Source organism: Wyeomyia smithii, chromosome 1 (assembly GCF_029784165.1).
Source record: "Wyeomyia smithii strain HCP4-BCI-WySm-NY-G18 chromosome 1, ASM2978416v1, whole genome shotgun sequence".
NCBI lineage: Eukaryota > Metazoa > Arthropoda > Insecta > Diptera > Culicidae > Wyeomyia > Wyeomyia smithii.
In genome coordinates this window covers 170,141,122-170,158,914 of record NC_073694.1, presented here as the reverse complement: position 1 = coordinate 170,158,914, position 17,793 = coordinate 170,141,122, and the positions used below count along the sequence as shown (strand labels likewise).

At 39.0% G+C, this 17,793-nt stretch overlaps 2 protein-coding genes across 5 annotated transcripts in view; one reads left to right on the top strand and one right to left on the bottom strand.

The window, feature by feature from the left end:
- The window catches only part of LOC129718820 (proteoglycan 4), a 93,191-nt gene extending 82,718 nt beyond the window's left edge, over positions 1 to 10,473 (top strand). For 3 of the 4 annotated variants that reach the window (XM_055669920.1, XM_055669921.1, XM_055669922.1), the window contains exons 3-6: positions 4,260 to 6,937; positions 7,505 to 8,698; positions 9,111 to 9,844; positions 9,914 to 10,473. In XM_055669920.1, coding sequence (XP_055525895.1) covers positions 4,260 to 6,937; positions 7,505 to 8,698; positions 9,111 to 9,844; positions 9,914 to 10,109 — 4,802 coding nt within the window. In that variant the 3' untranslated portion in view covers positions 10,110 to 10,473. The remainder of the gene's footprint in view (positions 1 to 4,259; positions 6,938 to 7,504; positions 8,699 to 9,110; positions 9,845 to 9,913) is intronic. The other variant, XM_055669923.1, reaches the window with a different exon arrangement.
- Positions 10,474 to 14,646: 4,173 nt separating this feature from the next.
- On the bottom strand, positions 14,647 to 16,714 carry LOC129718823 (adenylosuccinate lyase). The gene is made up of 3 exons (XM_055669929.1): positions 16,499 to 16,714; positions 15,631 to 16,443; positions 14,647 to 15,575 (listed from the first exon to the last, which is right to left on the bottom strand). Exons 2-3 carry the CDS (start codon positions 16,350 to 16,352, stop codon positions 14,852 to 14,854), a joined length of 1,446 nt encoding a protein of 481 aa, XP_055525904.1. The 5' UTR covers positions 16,353 to 16,443; positions 16,499 to 16,714; the 3' UTR covers positions 14,647 to 14,851.
- Positions 16,715 to 17,793: the final 1,079 nt, after the last annotated feature.

Sequence of the window (17,793 nt, the reverse complement as noted above, 5' to 3'; positions counted from 1 at the left end):
TATAGGCGAAAATAGGTTATTCACAACCCCAAAAAATTTAATTTTTTATTTCCAGCCGAAATTTAACATAGATTTTAAGCGGGTAAGATTTCCCAAAAATACACCATGAAAATAAATTACATCAATAAATCAAGTATCAAAATCAATTTTTATCCAACAAACTGTCATGTTTTCTTGCTATTCCCTCGAAACGATTTCGGATGGAGTCTCAAATATATTTTCCTGTAATTTATTTTTTCCTGTAATAGTACAACGATTTCAAAAATTACCGTGGTCTCTCGTCTTAACTATTTTATACTTGTTAATCTTTTCCTCTAGAATATTTTTTTCATGTGTTTTAATCTAATGTTGATATGTGTAGCAACATATTTTTTCGATTCTTTCTCGAAACACTTCGGGAAATTGCTTTTTAAATTTTGAAACAGACTTTTGTAACATGTTCAACATGACTAAACGTTTAAATCGCAGACTTCTTACAGACGGATCTCTTTCAGGTAGCGTAAAAATATTTGGAACGGCTGTAATGTTTTTGATAGTAAGACCAGAGTAAATATTTAAAATGATTATTGCCTTACCATGACCGACAAGATACCGGCATTCGAAGCCTTCCGGTTTGAAGTGATGAGAACACACAAACTTTGCCTCTTCTATGAAGAAATTTCACATGATTTTATTGAGCAAAACGGCATTTCAAGAACTATGCACTCCGTCAACTTCACATAAATGAACGCACTGCAATTTTCAAAACAAACTTTGTGACGTAATATCCTCGAGCGCTTTGATCGAATTTCATGTTGGGCGTGTACATATAGGAAGCATGCAACATTTCCACCGATACGGCGGTAGGTATCTGCCTAACCTCTGCTCTATTAATATTCCATCAGAACAACCAAGGAATATTTTTGTATGAAATTTGTACTAAACTAACAAAGTTGTTTATAAGTCAACAATATGAAACTCTTTCAATATCACAACTCTTCCATAGTGTATGAAATATTGATTTTTTAGACAAATGGTCTATTTTTTCCTAAATGTACTAACAAACTCTATGATTTTTTAATTATCAATCTTTTAAACTCTGAACTTTGCCGTAAAAATAGGATGGCTATGGCCGAAAACGAAACTTTTGATGATTTTTTTTTTTAATTTCGTGACCCAAGTAGCGCATAAAATCGCATCCTGAATCTCTCAGGGGTAGAAGAATATTAAACTAGGTGCACAGTCTTGATGTGATTACAGTAGGCATGGTTTGAAAATTGTACCTTGCATTCATATGTCGAGTTCGATTTTACGACAGGACTGTTCCGGACTACGCTTTGCAGCTGAAAAAAAAAACACTTTCCGAGCAGTTGCAATGGTGGGCGTAATACCAGAGGTAACTGTCACTTTTGTTTTGGTCATTATCGCTATTATCTTTTATCGCATTTGTGCTACTGTACGAAAACTTTGTCAATTTACTGGAAAATGACAAAATAACAAAATAAAATAAATAAAATTCAACCTGATGTTTGACACGCGAAGAACGATAATCAAAGCAAACCGATTTTGACACATACGTGTGAATGTGTTGGTGTCTTCAAAACTGCACTCTATTTCTTGCGCGGACTGTCCGGGCCAGAAAAAAGATAGTCCGGAAAAAGTAAAAAAAACAGTGATAAGACAAAGTGTAGTCCGCGGGGTAGCTACACCGCAAAAACGAAAACGACAATAGTGACGTTTTGATTGTGTCACGCGAAGTTCATTTGCTGTCGAAATACATATTCTTGTCGGCTCTAAATAACCTACGGCTACGAGTTTTGAAAAAAATGTTGACCTTTACGTATTCAACGGATAATCATGGCTAAGGGTAGGTTAAGTTTTTACTACGCAAAACGAGTTTTAAAACATCATTTTGTTAGATTCATCAATTTATCATCAAGAACTAGTGGATCTTTTTCTTCGAGAGAAAGATGTAGAAGATGCGTTCCTGGACGTGAAGCAGCATATTAGAAATGTGGAAGATGTAAGTAAAACCATGAAGATTATCCATTTTATTAAATATAAGACACGATTGCGATACAACGAATGTCATAGACAAAGAACAACATTCGACAAACAATATTCTATGTCGCTTAAATCAGCGATAAGGTTTGGCGTTATGCGAGACAGTTTAAGATGTAGCTATGAAAGCTCCACACGTAAATTGGGTCGACCAAAAAAAAAGCTTTCCAAGACCTTTGTAGAAGAAATAAGGTGAAGAAAACTCAATGTATACGGCAGGAAATTCCGTTAGAACAGCTGACACAAGCAACAACAACTTCGTAGAAGAAACCATCCTTCCAAATTGAAAAAATAAGGAAAAAAAATAGTAGACGTTTATTACAATGAATATTTTCGAAAACACTATCTCAAAAAACCTACACGATCCGGAGTTATTAACTTCGTTTCGCTAGATTGCATACCTGGACCACTGTGCAATGGTTTCGCAGTTTTGGTTGTAAGAGGCCGTTACGCGATAAAATGGCCTGAATTGGTTGGTAGTATTGATATATCGATGCGATCAATGATTAAAAAAACAACCACACCAGCGATCAATGATTAAAATGGCATCCTTCTATCATATGATCCACCGCATGGAAACTTTACCTCTAAGTGAAGTAGCCAAGCAAAAGGAACTGGAATATATTTTCGAAATTGCTAAACTTAATGGCTACAATGAAAGTATCATTCAAGCCATTGTCGATAAAAAGAAGCGTGCTCAAATTCGGAAACCTTTTACAACACTCACCCCAATAACAGAAGATCTGAAAAGGGTAGCCGTTGAATATGACGTTAACTTGACACGCCCACTTCGTTCAAAATTTAGAAAATTTGGGATGGATATTGTCTACACTAGTAGAAATACCCAACTCAAAACAAAATTAGGGTCTACCAAAGACCCTATTGATACCCTGAACAAAGCTGGAATTTATAAAATTGCATGCAGTCACTGTGACATGGTTTACATTGGACAAACTAAACGTAACCTATTGATACGTTCCAAAGAACATTTCGCAGAAGTGACCAAAGCAAGTAAAGTTTCAACAAATGCCCCACCACACCATTTCAAATCAAAAGTGGCTGAACATATTTTTAACGAGGAACATCCACTAACTTCGGATAACATTCACCTCCTCCGCCCCGTTAATAATTTATGGAAATTAGACGTAGCTGAAAGTTTAGAAATTTATAAACAACACTCATGCACGCTTCTCAATAAAGACGCAGGTAACCACCCCTCATGGCTATTCAATCTGCTTCCCAAAAACCCCAGACATGGTACGGTAAACAATCGACCGCATAATTCCCTACCTAACTCCAATTGAGGGTGCTAAATTTTCATTTTTACCTACTACAAATAAAAAAACAGGATTTACGCTTTGCTCTTTACCAGTCCACAAAAGCACTGAGGAAGACTGTACGTCACAGTCGAAATATATATTTGCGGACTGAATTTCAATATTTATTTCCAAAAAATTTAGTAGAGTATAACGGAAACCGATAACTATTTATTTGATTGATCTCAATCACTCTGCTAAGACGCTCGTTATAGATTTTCTAGATTTATCAACATGATGTCGAAAAAATGTCCAGTAACTTGAATGTTCCCAAGGCTATTCTTTTGTCTTTTTTAAACACCTAATCAAAAACATGATTGTATGACAAAAAAAAAACGAGTGGACTGCTTAAAACACGCAGCACGTATGATGTGGTGACTGTTATGGATATTTTTGACGGTTTATTTAACCTGTAACGATAATCGTCTATTGCATACCTTTGGGTTCACGAAGAGAAACCCTTTATTTCTGTGTTATGAAGCATTCCAGTACGCTAGCACTAGAATACAAATGCGATAAAAGGTGTAAAACCGGCGCTGTCATCACCTGAATTACGAGGTCTATGTGACACGTCTGATAAGACTTTATACTGGCCATCAAAGTTTATTTAACCTGTAACGATAATCGTCTATTGCATACCTTTGGGTTCACGAAGAGAAACCCTTCATTTCTGTGTTATGAAGCATTCCAGTACGCTAGCACTAGAATACAAATGCGATAAAAGGTGTAAAACGGCGCTGTCATCACCTGAATTACGAGGTCTATGTGACACGTCTGCTAAGACTTTATACTGGCCATCAAAGCTCATGTCTTCCTAATTCTAATTGTTACATTATTTACGCATGTCTTCTAATACAACTTGTTTCTAGTTATTGATTGAAATTTTTTTTATGTTTCTTTCAGATATCAAAAAGCCTGTTATCTTTAGTCCACTGCAACCTGGGGTGGTTCCTGATTTGCAGGACTCCGATAGTTTTAGTGAAATTGATCTTCACTCAACTACCGATTCGTTGAACAACGCGCCTTCCTCGGCCACCGAGTATAATCCATTGCAGGATCTTGAAGAGTCGGAAGCAAAAAACCAGGAGTCAAATTCCTATCTCCAGCAGACATCGGCTATTACAGCGCAATTCGCTGCGCAGTTGCCCACTGTAGCATCGACTGTATTTTCTACTTTCAGTAGAGTTATAAAGGGTTCTTCACCAGTACCACAACAGCAGCCTATCAGTCAACCCGTTCAACCATCTCCGATTCCACACGCAAGCTACGACTACACACAGTCAAACTTTGGTAGTAATTCAGAGTCTGGTACTGATTATCAGCAACCATTGCCGCCTCCCCCAACATTTTTCAATCCAGAGGCAATCGGTTCAACTGGACCTGCTAATAGTTCTGTTGCAGCACCGACCGGAGCGAACACCTACCGACTTGGTGGAAATAAAAAGAAAACTTATGCGCACATTCCCGGTTTAAGTTCAACTGTGCCACCTCCAGCTACAGTTACTGACTTACAAAACCAAGAAATCAAAACATTTATTTCCCCTCAAGAAACGCAATCTGGTCCGTTTCCTACACAGCCTGCTCAAGAACAAGCTAAATCGGGTTTCTCCTTCTTTGAGAAAATACCTAATTTACTAGAAAAAATCCCAAAATCAGCATTCGGACCATTGCCACCGTCAACAATTGCCCCAAGCTCGAGTAATTATTTCAGTCTGCAGAGCTCCACACCAGAAGTACCATCTTTTGAGCAACCTCCGGCACCACCACAAACCGCAAACTTTGCTCCTCCGCCTAGAATTGACAACGTGAACACACCACTACAGTCAGCTTACCTTCCACTAAACCCACCAACATTCCAGTCAGAAAACTTACCACCACCACCAACATTTTTCGCACCGGCTGAGATTCCTGCCGTTCCGAGTTTACCGCAAAATCAACCGTCCAAGAACCCGTATAGTTCAAACCGACTTTCGAGAGGAGTGGGATTGTATAAGAATCCCATAGCATCACCAGTTCCTACAGCACCTGTCACATTTCTACCGAACAACGAACCTCCAAAAGTAACTTCTCCAGCAGCTTACTTCCAGCACTCAACTCATCAACCTCCTGTTTCCGTTTCTACCGAGCAAAGCCAACCATCGCCACCTGTACAGTTCTACAATCCTGTAGGACCAATTCATAAACCATCACCCACGCCTCCAAGAAGTAGTGAACCTATAACAGCAGTGGATGCCGCAATCGCTAATTCCCGGCCCCAGTCGTCACTAAGCGAGTCGTTAAGTCGCAAAGCGAACCTCTTTGCTCCCTTTGAGGAAGACCCTCGGCCGGAAGCTAAAACAATTCTAGACAGTCGCTCGAAATCGAGTGAAAACGTTTTATCTCCTCCACCAAGGCCCAACTCGAACCTCAGTGAACCGGCTTTGTTCAGTGACGGTCAACCGATAAGTTTATTTAAACCCGATATTGTTGAAATAAAACAATCGCTTGCACAAACTTTCAGTCATTTCAATCCTTCCGGTGTGACTATACCGGAAGGCACTAAGCAAGCTAACAATCAGTGGATTCCTCCGCCGGTTGTACCTCAGCAATCGGTTGCAACGGTATCCGCAGTAAACTTTTTCGATCCAGTACAATCTTCAAATCAGCCTCCCAGTACTCTTCCACCGCCACCATCTATCGGAACTGTTGGATCTAAGCCCTACAATCTCCAGAAAACACGTCGAAGTGCATATACAGTGCCACCAAGTTTAGCTACCACCGCTCCTGTAGCTACACCCGCTCAAGTATCCCAATTGTTCTTCGAGTCAGCTGCCCCAGTTGTTCCACCAGAGCATCAAGCAGCGTTTTTCAATCCGCAACAACTACCAACAGCACCTACTTCGTATTTTAATCCGATCGCATCCTCCCAGCAGATAGCAGATCGTAACGCAAACCCAATCGAACAACCGATACCACAAAAGCCTTTTAGTCTTTTCGAGAGTCCCATAACTCAAAAGGACAGTAATTCCAATCAACCTTCTCAGCAGGTTCCACCAGCCACAGTTAATTTCTTCTCCAATAACCCGGCACCAGCAGACGTACTAAACGCGAATTTTTCAACTTTACAACTTTCGCAAAACAAACCATCACTGTCGAATCCGTCGGACTTCTTCAATATTCCGGCACCCAGTGAACCAACGGTAACAGCAACGGGTCAGACTCAATCGCAATTCTTCAACTTTTTTGGCCAACCGCCGTTACAAACAGCGCTACCGTACACACCTGTGTTGGAGTCAGCCGATCATAGGCCGCCTCTTGCAAGTGCCTTATTCGGCGCAGATCGGGACCAAGTTGATACCGCGACTAATACCGGCGAGCAACCATCGAGCGTGGAAAACAACGAACAACCGATTCAATTAATCGAACCGAGCGGCGAAGAGATCGAGGAGGAGGAAGATTCTTCGGATAGTGCAGCCAACCGAGCGCGGGCCATCAACGAAAGTCAACTTGACGACCGGTACGACGACCCAGTGGAGCAGGAACGCATCGGGAACGCACCGGAACCGATCTTCAGCAGCGATAATCTGTTTGAGTTCAAAAAGGTAAGTTAACGAAACAAATCCTGGATCATTTTTTTTTCGTTTGCCATCTCCGAACTAAAAAAAACGGAATTTGGTGATTCTGGACTCATGACTAAATACAAAAAAAAATCAAAATTTTAAAAAATTTCGTGACACTTTAAAATGACAAATTTAAATAAATTTAACACAATCCTTCTGTAACCTTCCTCTAACATATATGTTTGTATAACATACTTGGCCCAAGGCCCCCAAATCTGGTTGTCAAATTAAGAAAAGTATAACATGCTCATCATTTGACATTAATGATATTATCCTCAAATCTTCAAAAATCTCCCCGAGTTGCAGGAAGTTGCATTACAGCTGCCACCTAATCTTTTAGAGCTCACTTCGAGCTGCAATATTTCCACTATCCACTATCACTTTAACTCGGATGCGTGACGTCACCGTTCAAAATGTAAAACGTCATAACAATAATATTACTGTTAAAAAAAAAAACAATCGTAGTAACCCTAGTAAACCAAACAAATAATTCATTAATCATAACTCTCAGATAATAACAGTTCTTGATTTCTTTTGCTGGTTCCACAGTCTGCCTTCGAGGACGACACCTATTCCAAAGACGTACTAATCGACGCCAACAGTAGCAGCATGGCAGCAATGACGGCCACTGCGGCAGCCGCCACCGGTGGTGGTACCTCGGCAGCCGCTGTAGACAGTTCGATGGCATCGATAAGTGAAACCACGAACGTCGCGTACAGACCAGTATACCGGCATTGGTTTTTCAAGCGGGAAATCGAATCCAAATGTATATGGTCACCATTTTCTATGAGTGATTCCTTGGCCCTGGAAGATGCTCTACCTACGGTTGATAGAGAAAATGATGCTGGTCCAGTGGTAATCCACGTAGACGGTGGACGGCACGATGTGCTTGTCAAGGAGCGTAGAATGTCTCCCGTTTATTGGAAAGGAGCCTCGCAGGAAGTCCGAAGATGCTCTTGGTTTTATAAAAATGTCGACTCCAGGTTCGTACCGTACGACGAAGAAGTAGCAGATTTATTAGAACGAGAATATAAAGATGCTGCTACTTCGGGAGAGTGGCATCGGCGAGTGACGATTCCCAATGGCGAAACGGTGGTTTTCCACGGACCATCAGTAATCGTTCACTTTCTGCAAACGCAAAACCCTGATTCATGGGGTACCAACTCACCGGTACCACCTACAACTAACAGGCCACGAGTTGTGAAACGTGGCGTCGACGAGTTTAACATCGAAGACGGAGAACCAGAAAAGGTTGATCATCTCCTGTTTATGGTACACGGAATCGGGGAAGCATGTGATCTTCGTTTCCGACCAGTGGAAGAAGTTGTCGACGAATTCCGTAGTATTTCAGCACAGTTGGTACAGAGCCACTATCGTTCTTCTTTCGACCGGGGTGATATCGGACGTGTTGAGGTGTTACCGATATCTTGGCACAATGATTTACACTCAGAGGAATCTGGTGTTGATAAGAAGCTGAAGGCAATCACGTTGGAATCGATACCAAAACTGCGCAATTTTACTAACGATACCTTGCTTGATGTCCTATTCTACACGAGCCCGATGTTCTGTCAGAGCATAATCGATGCTGTCGGAAAGTCTCTCAATCGCCTTTACTCGCTATTTCTGCAGAGGAATCCCAACTTCAACGGTGGCGTTTCGTTGGCTGGCCATTCACTTGGATCGTTGATTTTGTTCGATTTGTTGTGCCACCAGAAGGGACAGCCAATGGAGACGGAAAATTCGGTGAGTAGCGCGTTGCTTGTATGTTTGCGGTCTCTGTAAAAAGTATCTTGAACACATCGAGCGATTTTTGACAAAAATGATACATCTCTTTTATAAGAAAAATATCTAATCAAAACTTCTTCTACATGAATGCTTTTAATATATTTGAAACAAGTGACCACAGTTTTTTTTAACAAATTTCATTTTCGTTGAACCTAGTCCGGAACAGTTTTCGGCAGCGGCATCTTATTTCTTACGAATAATAGACGAACTTAAACAATACTTACCTGCTCTTTGAACATTGTTAAAAGCAACTGACCGATTAGTTCCGCTTTCAGAGCCACAAGAAATTAAGATTGTTCAAGAAACTGACAAAGCGAAAGGTGTACCGGATCCGTTGGCCACTAACATACTATCGTGTACTAACCCGTAGGATACTTTTCAGGAAAACCCAGACGGTGATCGAGTGCCTGCGTTGCACAGGATTCATCCTAGCCACCGGCCGTTATCGCGCAAATGCTCCCAGCAAATCAACTACGAAGTTGGACCGGCAGGGACGGGTCAACCCTACATCGCCTACCCGCAGTTGTTGTTCAACCCGAAGAAATTTTTTGCCCTCGGCTCTCCGATCGGCATGTTTGTAACAGTTCGCGGTATAGATGCTCTAGGCTTGGACTTCAGGCTACCCACATGCGAAGGATTTTTCAATATTTTCCATCCTTACGATCCTGTAGCATATCGGATCGAAGCTCTAGTCAATACGGAACTGAGCAACCTCCGACCAGTTTTGATTCCGCATCACAAGGGTCGTAAACGGATGCATCTAGAGCTCAAGGAAACAATGGTAAGAGTCGGAACTGACTTGAAACAGAAGGTGTTGGATACATTCAGGAACACGCTGGATGCCGTATACTCGATGACATCCTTGAACCGAAACGACCATAAAGCAATCGAACATGAAGTGGATAAGGTTATTGAAGATCAGCTAAAGTTCGAAACCTGTTCCTCGGCAACCACCGTTTCGTCGGGTGATTTAGAAACCGGTGATACTGATTTACCCCTTGGCCAACTGAACCAATCGCGACGAATTGATTACGTTCTGCAGGAAGCTCCACTCGAGTTCTTCAATGAATATCTCTTTGCTTTGACCAGCCACGTTTGTTATTGGTATGTAGATATTTTGAAATGGTTTCAAATATGAAGAACGCCTTTGGTAATTTGCTCTTATGTTTGTAGGGAATCGGAAGACACCATGCTGTTTTTGATGAAGGAAATTTATTCCAGTATGGGAGTTGAAAGCGACAGCCAGATACCGCAGCAATCGATGACTATCGAAAGACCGATATCCAGCCCTACCCCATCCAATTCGTCGCACTCTAACTATAACCTGTTTCCTCATGCACAGCCCCCGCCAAGTGTAAGTAACCGATAAATTCATGCTATATATGTTCAGAAGTTTATCACTAAGAGTTAGATTCTACGAATTGGCAACCTATATTGTAGTAGTTTTGGTTATATATTTTGGTTTTGGAGTAAAATTTCGACGGAAACTGCTATTTATAAACACAATAAAACGATCTTTGGCAAACAAAAAATTAAAAATGTGATCATGAGTTAAAGTTCGTTTTGTTTAAAACGTTTTCAAAAACACTAAGGATATTTATATATATTTTAATTACAAGCTACAATAATCGTTTGTAGAATACATTTTAGAAATAACATGACCTGTTGTAGAGTTTAACTGAAACTAGAACATAGGTAATATTTTTATCAAATATTATAGTTATTGTCGTAAAGGTTGACATTATTATTCTATGCCGAAATATATTCTTTGTGGGAAAATTGTTAGAAATCCCAATGTCAGCGTTTTTTTATCTATTATCTAATCTGTTTAAAATGAAAGTCTATTGGCTTTGTTATTTGCACATTTATTGTTTCTTTTTTTTTATTTCATAGTTGCTCATCAGTCAGATTTTCACAATTCAAAATCTAATGAGACACTGCTGGCCAAATTTGAGCGAAAATTGGTTATAAATTTTAGATTAGAATTAATATTTAAAGAATCATTAGTTCTCTTTGCATTTTCAATGTGTTCACATTCTTTGTCTTTGTTTTTGTTAGCCTGCATTGTTATTATGCTGTGTTTCATTTTTTAATCGTTTTTTTACAGTGTATCTTAGTTTTTGCTTAACAAACTTCTGTCAAAGTATTTTTTGTGATCTTTTGTGTTTTCAAACCTTCAGATGTTTTGTTTTAATGAATTTCTTATTACATTTTCCTCACTTTTATTCCGTTGAACCATGCCACTATTGTTAACTGTGTGTTACTTTTCTTTCATTCATCGTAGTTTTTTTTTATTTAAATTTTGAAAACAATTACAATTTCGTTATTTTAGAAAAATTCGCATTTTAATGAGAGAAATAAAAGTGGAATACACAAACGGTAAGATTTCAACCAAAGAATTTGCTTACTGTACTGCCTATAATCGCATATCAGCCCCATCTGAAAAATCATCGAGTTGAGAAAAAAGCGTTTTAAGATATCGTTCTTGTTTTGGGTATTTCACCTGTTCGGGGTGGGTTATTCTTATTTTTTCAACATAATGTAATGGAATAGACCTTAATCATAACTTCTACATTAAAGAATTGCCTTTTTCATGAAAATTACAATGATAAATAAGGAAGAGACTGATATGCGATTATTTACAAAAAGAGGTACAAGCTATTTTCAGCTAAGCAACTAAGAACGATTTCTTCTGAGTTCTGAAAAATTTGACTTGAATGATCATTTGAAGTGAGCAGTTCATACACAGGAAATCCACCCCTTACAGAAAGCAGTATTGCTCAAGGCTATTCCGGCTCAAGGTGAAACCGATAAACTTTCAGGAACGAACTTTCAGCAGAAGTTGCAGGTTCAGTGTCCACTTAAAATTAACTTTTATGTGGAATTTATTTGAAACAACCTTGCATTTATAAACTATTTGATGATTTTTTAACAGTAAAAATCTTAAAAAATAGCCCAAAATATTTGTTATATGGATTGAAGAAAAAAAAATTTAGCCATACTCAGGAAAACGTTTAGTGGGACTGATACGCGATTATTTTCAAGATGGGACAATTTGACCTTACATTTTTTTTTCTAACTTTTTCAAATAAAACATGCTTTTTTCTTTCCTTAATCAATAGTACAGCAAGAAATAGATGAAATCTGATATTTTGTATTTGTATTTGTGAGGTATAGAAGGGGGCCAAGGGCCGGGTCACTGGTGTTATGAGGCACCATTCATGCTATACCAGTGATAAGAGGATTGGCATCACAGCCTCAGTAACCAGCTGGTCAATTAAATTCTGTGTAAATAACTAGAATAACCCTGGGCAAGTTGCAAAAATACTGTCTTGTTAGGGTAGCATCTTGGCAAGACCCCTGAGTTATAACTAGTCAGTTAACTGCCGAAGGATTAGGAAAGGCAAGGATCTCTGAAGGTTAATAAGTGTGTGTAAGTGTGAGTGCGTGTGTGTGTAAATGTATGTGCATCTGTTTGTTTGTTGAGTTTACTATGCTGAAAAACAATGATGATAATAATAAAAATAATGATAATAACAATAATAATCGTAACAATTATAATAATAATAAAAAAAAACGGAACATAATAATAACAACATATGCTAATCAATAAACAAAAACAGACATGATAAAATAATACTTAGCTTTGAAAACGAAGAACTGTGGTTCCTTGATCAAGTCTCGCTGTGTTGGTGAATTCAATACATATCTAACCATCTAAACTCGAAATTTTATTATGAAACTCGGAATAAAAAAAAATGAAAATATTAAAAAAAACGAAATGGGAAAATGAAACAGAATGTATATATCAACGATGTAGTCGATGAAGAAACCACGTACACGTTTACTAAATAATACTACTTACAACAATACAACTTTGCACATGGAACTAATAATAAAAAGTGAAGAATTTAATTTCACGCTTAACTACAGTCCATCCATGAATGCATATAAGTCTCACTGCCAGAAAAAAGTAAAAGCATTAATTCATTTTATCTAATAGGTAACGAAGTATCATGTGCGACTGTAATGCATTCATGGATATAGATAAGAAAAGAGCTTGCACTATGTGGTCTGGTCCACGTGTGAGAAAAATTCTTTAGTGTTAATTAATATTGTTAGGAAACTTTCTCACATAGGAGATTGCCGAGATCAGAGTAGGAAAGACTACAACATAGGTATCTGACTCTCATCATCTCCCTTAGCTCCCATCCGCCACCCGGGAGCACGCGCCCTTGGGCTGTCAAAACCCTCATACAATAGTTTTGTGGCTCCATCTTAGGATTCCGTGAAGCTATAAGAAAGATAGGAGCTCAACCACCAAGCCCAGGGGAGAAATAGATGAAATCTGATATTTAACTCAAAAACGATGAAAATCCGTATGGGACTGGTATGCGATTATAGGCAGTATAGCCTGTTTCAACATCCCTGCGATAAAACTGAACCTTGACGTGGTGCATGGTGCATGAGCTTCAGTAAATGAATGGCGGTCACATACACATCTGAAAGTGGGATTAAAAATATATGCATAAATGTTCTAAAATTTCAAGAGGGGAAAACGGGGAACAATTCTATGGAATGTGATTCTTGCGCTATTCAGAAAGTGTTTTACTTTCATAAAAAGTAAAGCCATAATGAAAAATTGTACGTTACTAAAAGGAGTAAACAAAATTATTGCCATCCTATGAGGTTATGTATCGATGTATCACATGCACAAGTGCAATTCATTGAATGTCTGTTATTATATGTATTATATAATGCATCAAAATAATTTAAATAGAATGTATTATTATTTAGTTATATTATTTATGTAATGGAGGCTTGAAGGTTTTGCAATTGAGAACATCTGGCATTTGATGCATTTCTTATTTGCAAATAAATCTCTACTTATTGTTTTAAATAATGTACCTGACATAGACATGTCTACTTTATTGAGGACATATTTTCATTGCAAAACACCTCAAACGTGTTTTAGTAACAACAAGGAAATAATAAAACATAACCTAATAGCATGTTGCATGTTCTTACTTGAATGATTTTATAAGTACCTAAATAATGCTCATTAGAGTCTTTGCATTGCAACGGACCTGAGAGAAACGTGATTGAATTGCTTCCTATTGAAGAGCCGAAAGGACTTAGTAAAAGGAATTTTGCTATAGTAATTATATGATTATGTTATCAATTTCCTCGGTACCAACGCCCAATCAGTAGTTAGATGTATTTGTTTTTATAATTACGAGTAAAAATTCACACATTCTTTTATTTTTCTTCCCGGTATCATCAATGGTTCACCCATGACACCGAGTTGTCACGACGATCTGAAGAACTTGAAGAAGGGCATCTTGAATAAAATGAATAGGTAAATGCAAAAATTGAAATACCTAATCAAATTATGATAAGTACCCATTTTTTCCCTTCATATTTTACATTTTTTGCCGTGCATCATTTACATTTGCACTCGACATCTGTCCGCGACCTAGTTAAGACACCTCCGGAAGCAATTCTCTACTGTGTTTTAATAAGTCGCCATAGACTTGTATCATAAGGCAGAAATGGTTCTCGAAGGCTCTCTGACTCGAGGGCTCGGGTCTGGTGTAGAGCTTCGAGCGCATGACGCGCCCAGCCCAGCCAGTAACCTTATAAAAGAATAGAGAATATATCCTGTTTCAACGTAAAAATACAGCAAAATTTAACGGAGTTGGACGTAATTGAACCTTATATAAGAGTAATTATGATAAAAATAAAAGCACGGTTAGTAAGCTAAAACACAATAACAGTAAATAGCAAAAGACAGTACAACTAAAATAACTTTAGAGTAGAATTATCTAAACCACATAACAGCATCAACATTCTTACTTGATTAAACTGTCGTTGTGAACTCCATTTCTTTTAAGTAATAACACACCTTTATTCAATTTAGATTATTTTATTGATATAACGAATCATCTTGTTTTTGTTTTGTTTTCATTTCAGGGCAATTGTAAGAAAATATGTATATATTTTATGTCCCTGTTTTAAAATAATCGATATCATTTGTGTTTTACATTTTCATTTAAATTTCCAAAGAAGAGCTTTAAACACGATCCACACGTTCCACGTGGGACCTGCAGTTTAAATAGCCAACCCAACTGATTTAGTTTCGATATTGCTGCCATATTTCTCCAGCACTGGGTCCACTTCCTCACGGACAAACTCGAGCACCTGATCAGCAGCCCGTCCGGTGAACGTTTTGGGATCTAGAATCTTATCAAGCTCACCTAGAATCGGTGCGAAATAACCATCCGCTTTGATGCGTTCGACTAGATCATTATCCTTGCCATGCTGTTTAACCTGTGCTCCGGCTTCGTGAGACAGAACTCGAATCTTTTCGTGGCACACTTGCCGATTACCACCTGCTTTCACCATGGCCATGATGACATTCTCAGTTGACATGAACGGTAACTCTTGGGCTATGTTCCGTTCGATTACTTTAGGATACACCACCAGCCCTTGGGAAATATTTAACAGCGTCAGCAGGCAAGCATCTGCCGATAGGAACGCTTCGGACAGTGTCAAACGACGATTCGCTGAATCGTCCAACGTCCGTTCGAGCCATTGAACGGCAAGTGTATTCGCAGCATTCGAGTGCAGCGCAATTAAATGTCTAGAAATAGCACAGCAGCGCTCCGACCGCATCGGGTTGCGTTTGTAGGCCATAGCCGAGCTACCGATTTGAGTTTGCTCGAATGGTTCCTCGATTTCCTTGCGGGACGCCAGTAAACGTAAATCTGAACACATTTTGTGGATTGTAGCGCCAAGGCTAGAAAGAGCTGAAACAATTTCCAAATCCACTTTCCTACAACGGGATAAAAGTTAGAACATAAATCACAAAACAAAACTTTTAATCAAACCTTGAATATGTCTGTCCAGTAACAGCATAATAACGTTCAAATCCTGCCAGATTTGTTACCTTCTTGTCCAAAAGCTTAACCTTCTCTCCATCACCAGCGAACAACTGCAAGAACGATGCTTGGGTTCCGGTTGTCCCCTTAACGCCTCGGAAACGTAAATTTTGCAAACAATTTCTCAGCGCACGTTCGTCCATTAGAAAATCCTGAATCCAAAGTGTACAACGCTTTCCAACCGTTGTCAGCTGAGCTGGCTGAAGATGGGTAAAACCCAGCGTAGGCAAATCCTTATATTCGACGGCAAACTCCGACAGCTTTTTGATCACTCCCACAACTCGTGGCAGAAGCAGTTGCAAACCGGATTTAAGAATTAACAAATCGGTATTGTCGCCAACGTAGCAGGATGTAGCTCCGAGATGAATAATAGGGCCCGCAATTGGGCATTGCTTGGCAAACACATGCACGTGGGCCATCACGTCGTGGCGAGTGAGTTTTTCCTCCTCAGCAGCCGCTTTGAAATCGATGTCCTCAATGTGAGCTTCCATTTCGGCGATCTGAGCATCGTTGATGTCAAGTCCTAGTTCTTTTTGTGCCTTGGCCAGAATAATCCACAGCTTGCGCCATGTGGCGAATTTGTTTTGCTCGCTGAACAAATACTGCATTTCCTTACTGGCATAACGAGTGCTCAGTGGGGACCGATAGTTGCAAAATTCCGCGTTGGACATTTTCTGCTGTGTACGGTTTAAGATGTTTTTCGCGTGAAACTTCGATAGTAACTGTGAGGAGCTCAAGCTTTGCTTCGAACTAAACTAATGACTAGAAATAGTGGTAGAACTGTGATAGGCCTATCGGTTGTTATGAACTGATTTACCTCCTAGTGGTGATAAGCCTTCCAATCGAATGACGAAACAGTGCAGTGAAAGTAATGTTTTAAATAACAACCTTTGAAACGTAACTGAACAACAAACTAATATTATTTTCTCAATCGGCTAAAATCACCAGATACAGGAACCGGCTTAACGAAAAGTCAACAACAAAAAACCGTATTACGTTATCGTCTTCGCCGTCAAAATTGTCAAAAGGTTCACTGGCTTCAGGGTTGCCAACAGGTTTCTCATGAATCCTGGTGAATAAAGTAAAACTTGGAAGGTTTGTCTTAAACATCAGATTTTATTTCGAACAAATATTTCGCATGCTTGAGATCTGTTTCCGATAAATACAGAGATGATCCCAAAATTTGATGGTGCTAATGAAAACGTATTGAAAATTTTTTGAACCACGTGGGAACCAACCGGTTCGCCTGTTGCAACCTTGCTTGCGATTCCGGTGGAAATATTTCAACTGGAGCTTCCTTGCAATGTTGTATGCAAGCCGAGAATATCACAGGTAAAAGATAGAAGACTAATATCGGTACCTAGTAATTGGCTCTGTTATTAATGGTTAATTATATTGTTGCATATTGTATTGTGCGGTATAATTCGTCTGTTAGAGTGAAAGTATGCTAATTACGTCATGGAGAGATTTTGTAACGATATGTTTGACAACGAATTCACTCAATGAACTTTACTTAACTCATGATCAGACCTCGCTCATCCTTGCCACTTTTTTGTGTGGCCACGGTGAGGTCGATGTGGCATACGCCCTTTATAAAAGTAACCATAGAAAAGTTAAGTAACGCTTGTTACGTATACGATGCGAACATAAATGAGAATAAACTGTCAGCAGGACTGACTAGTGATGGGAAATATCGCCCAAAACGTACATCGATAACAATCGATAATTCCGGGGGTTTTATCGATATTATCGATAAGTATCGATAATTTGACAGCTAAGGTTTGCGGTAAAAAAATTTTTTTTCAGATGATGAAGAAAAACTATTTCAGATGGTGATGAAAAAAAAACTATAACAGATAAATAAGTTGGATGAATTTCCCATGCAAGGTTATCATGTTAGCTTCCTCGCAAAAAAATATTACGTCCTTGCGTGCGGCCTTCCGGCATTAAACCGTAACATTTGCCATGGCGGACGAAAACATGCGTGTAGCCATGTTTTTAAGCTCTTTCTTCGTTTTTTTTTTGATTAATTCCTCCTCCGTTTTCGCGACAAAATTGTTGGAATAGATCTTGCGCTTCAAGTCCCAGAAATTCTCGATGAGAAGCAGGTGG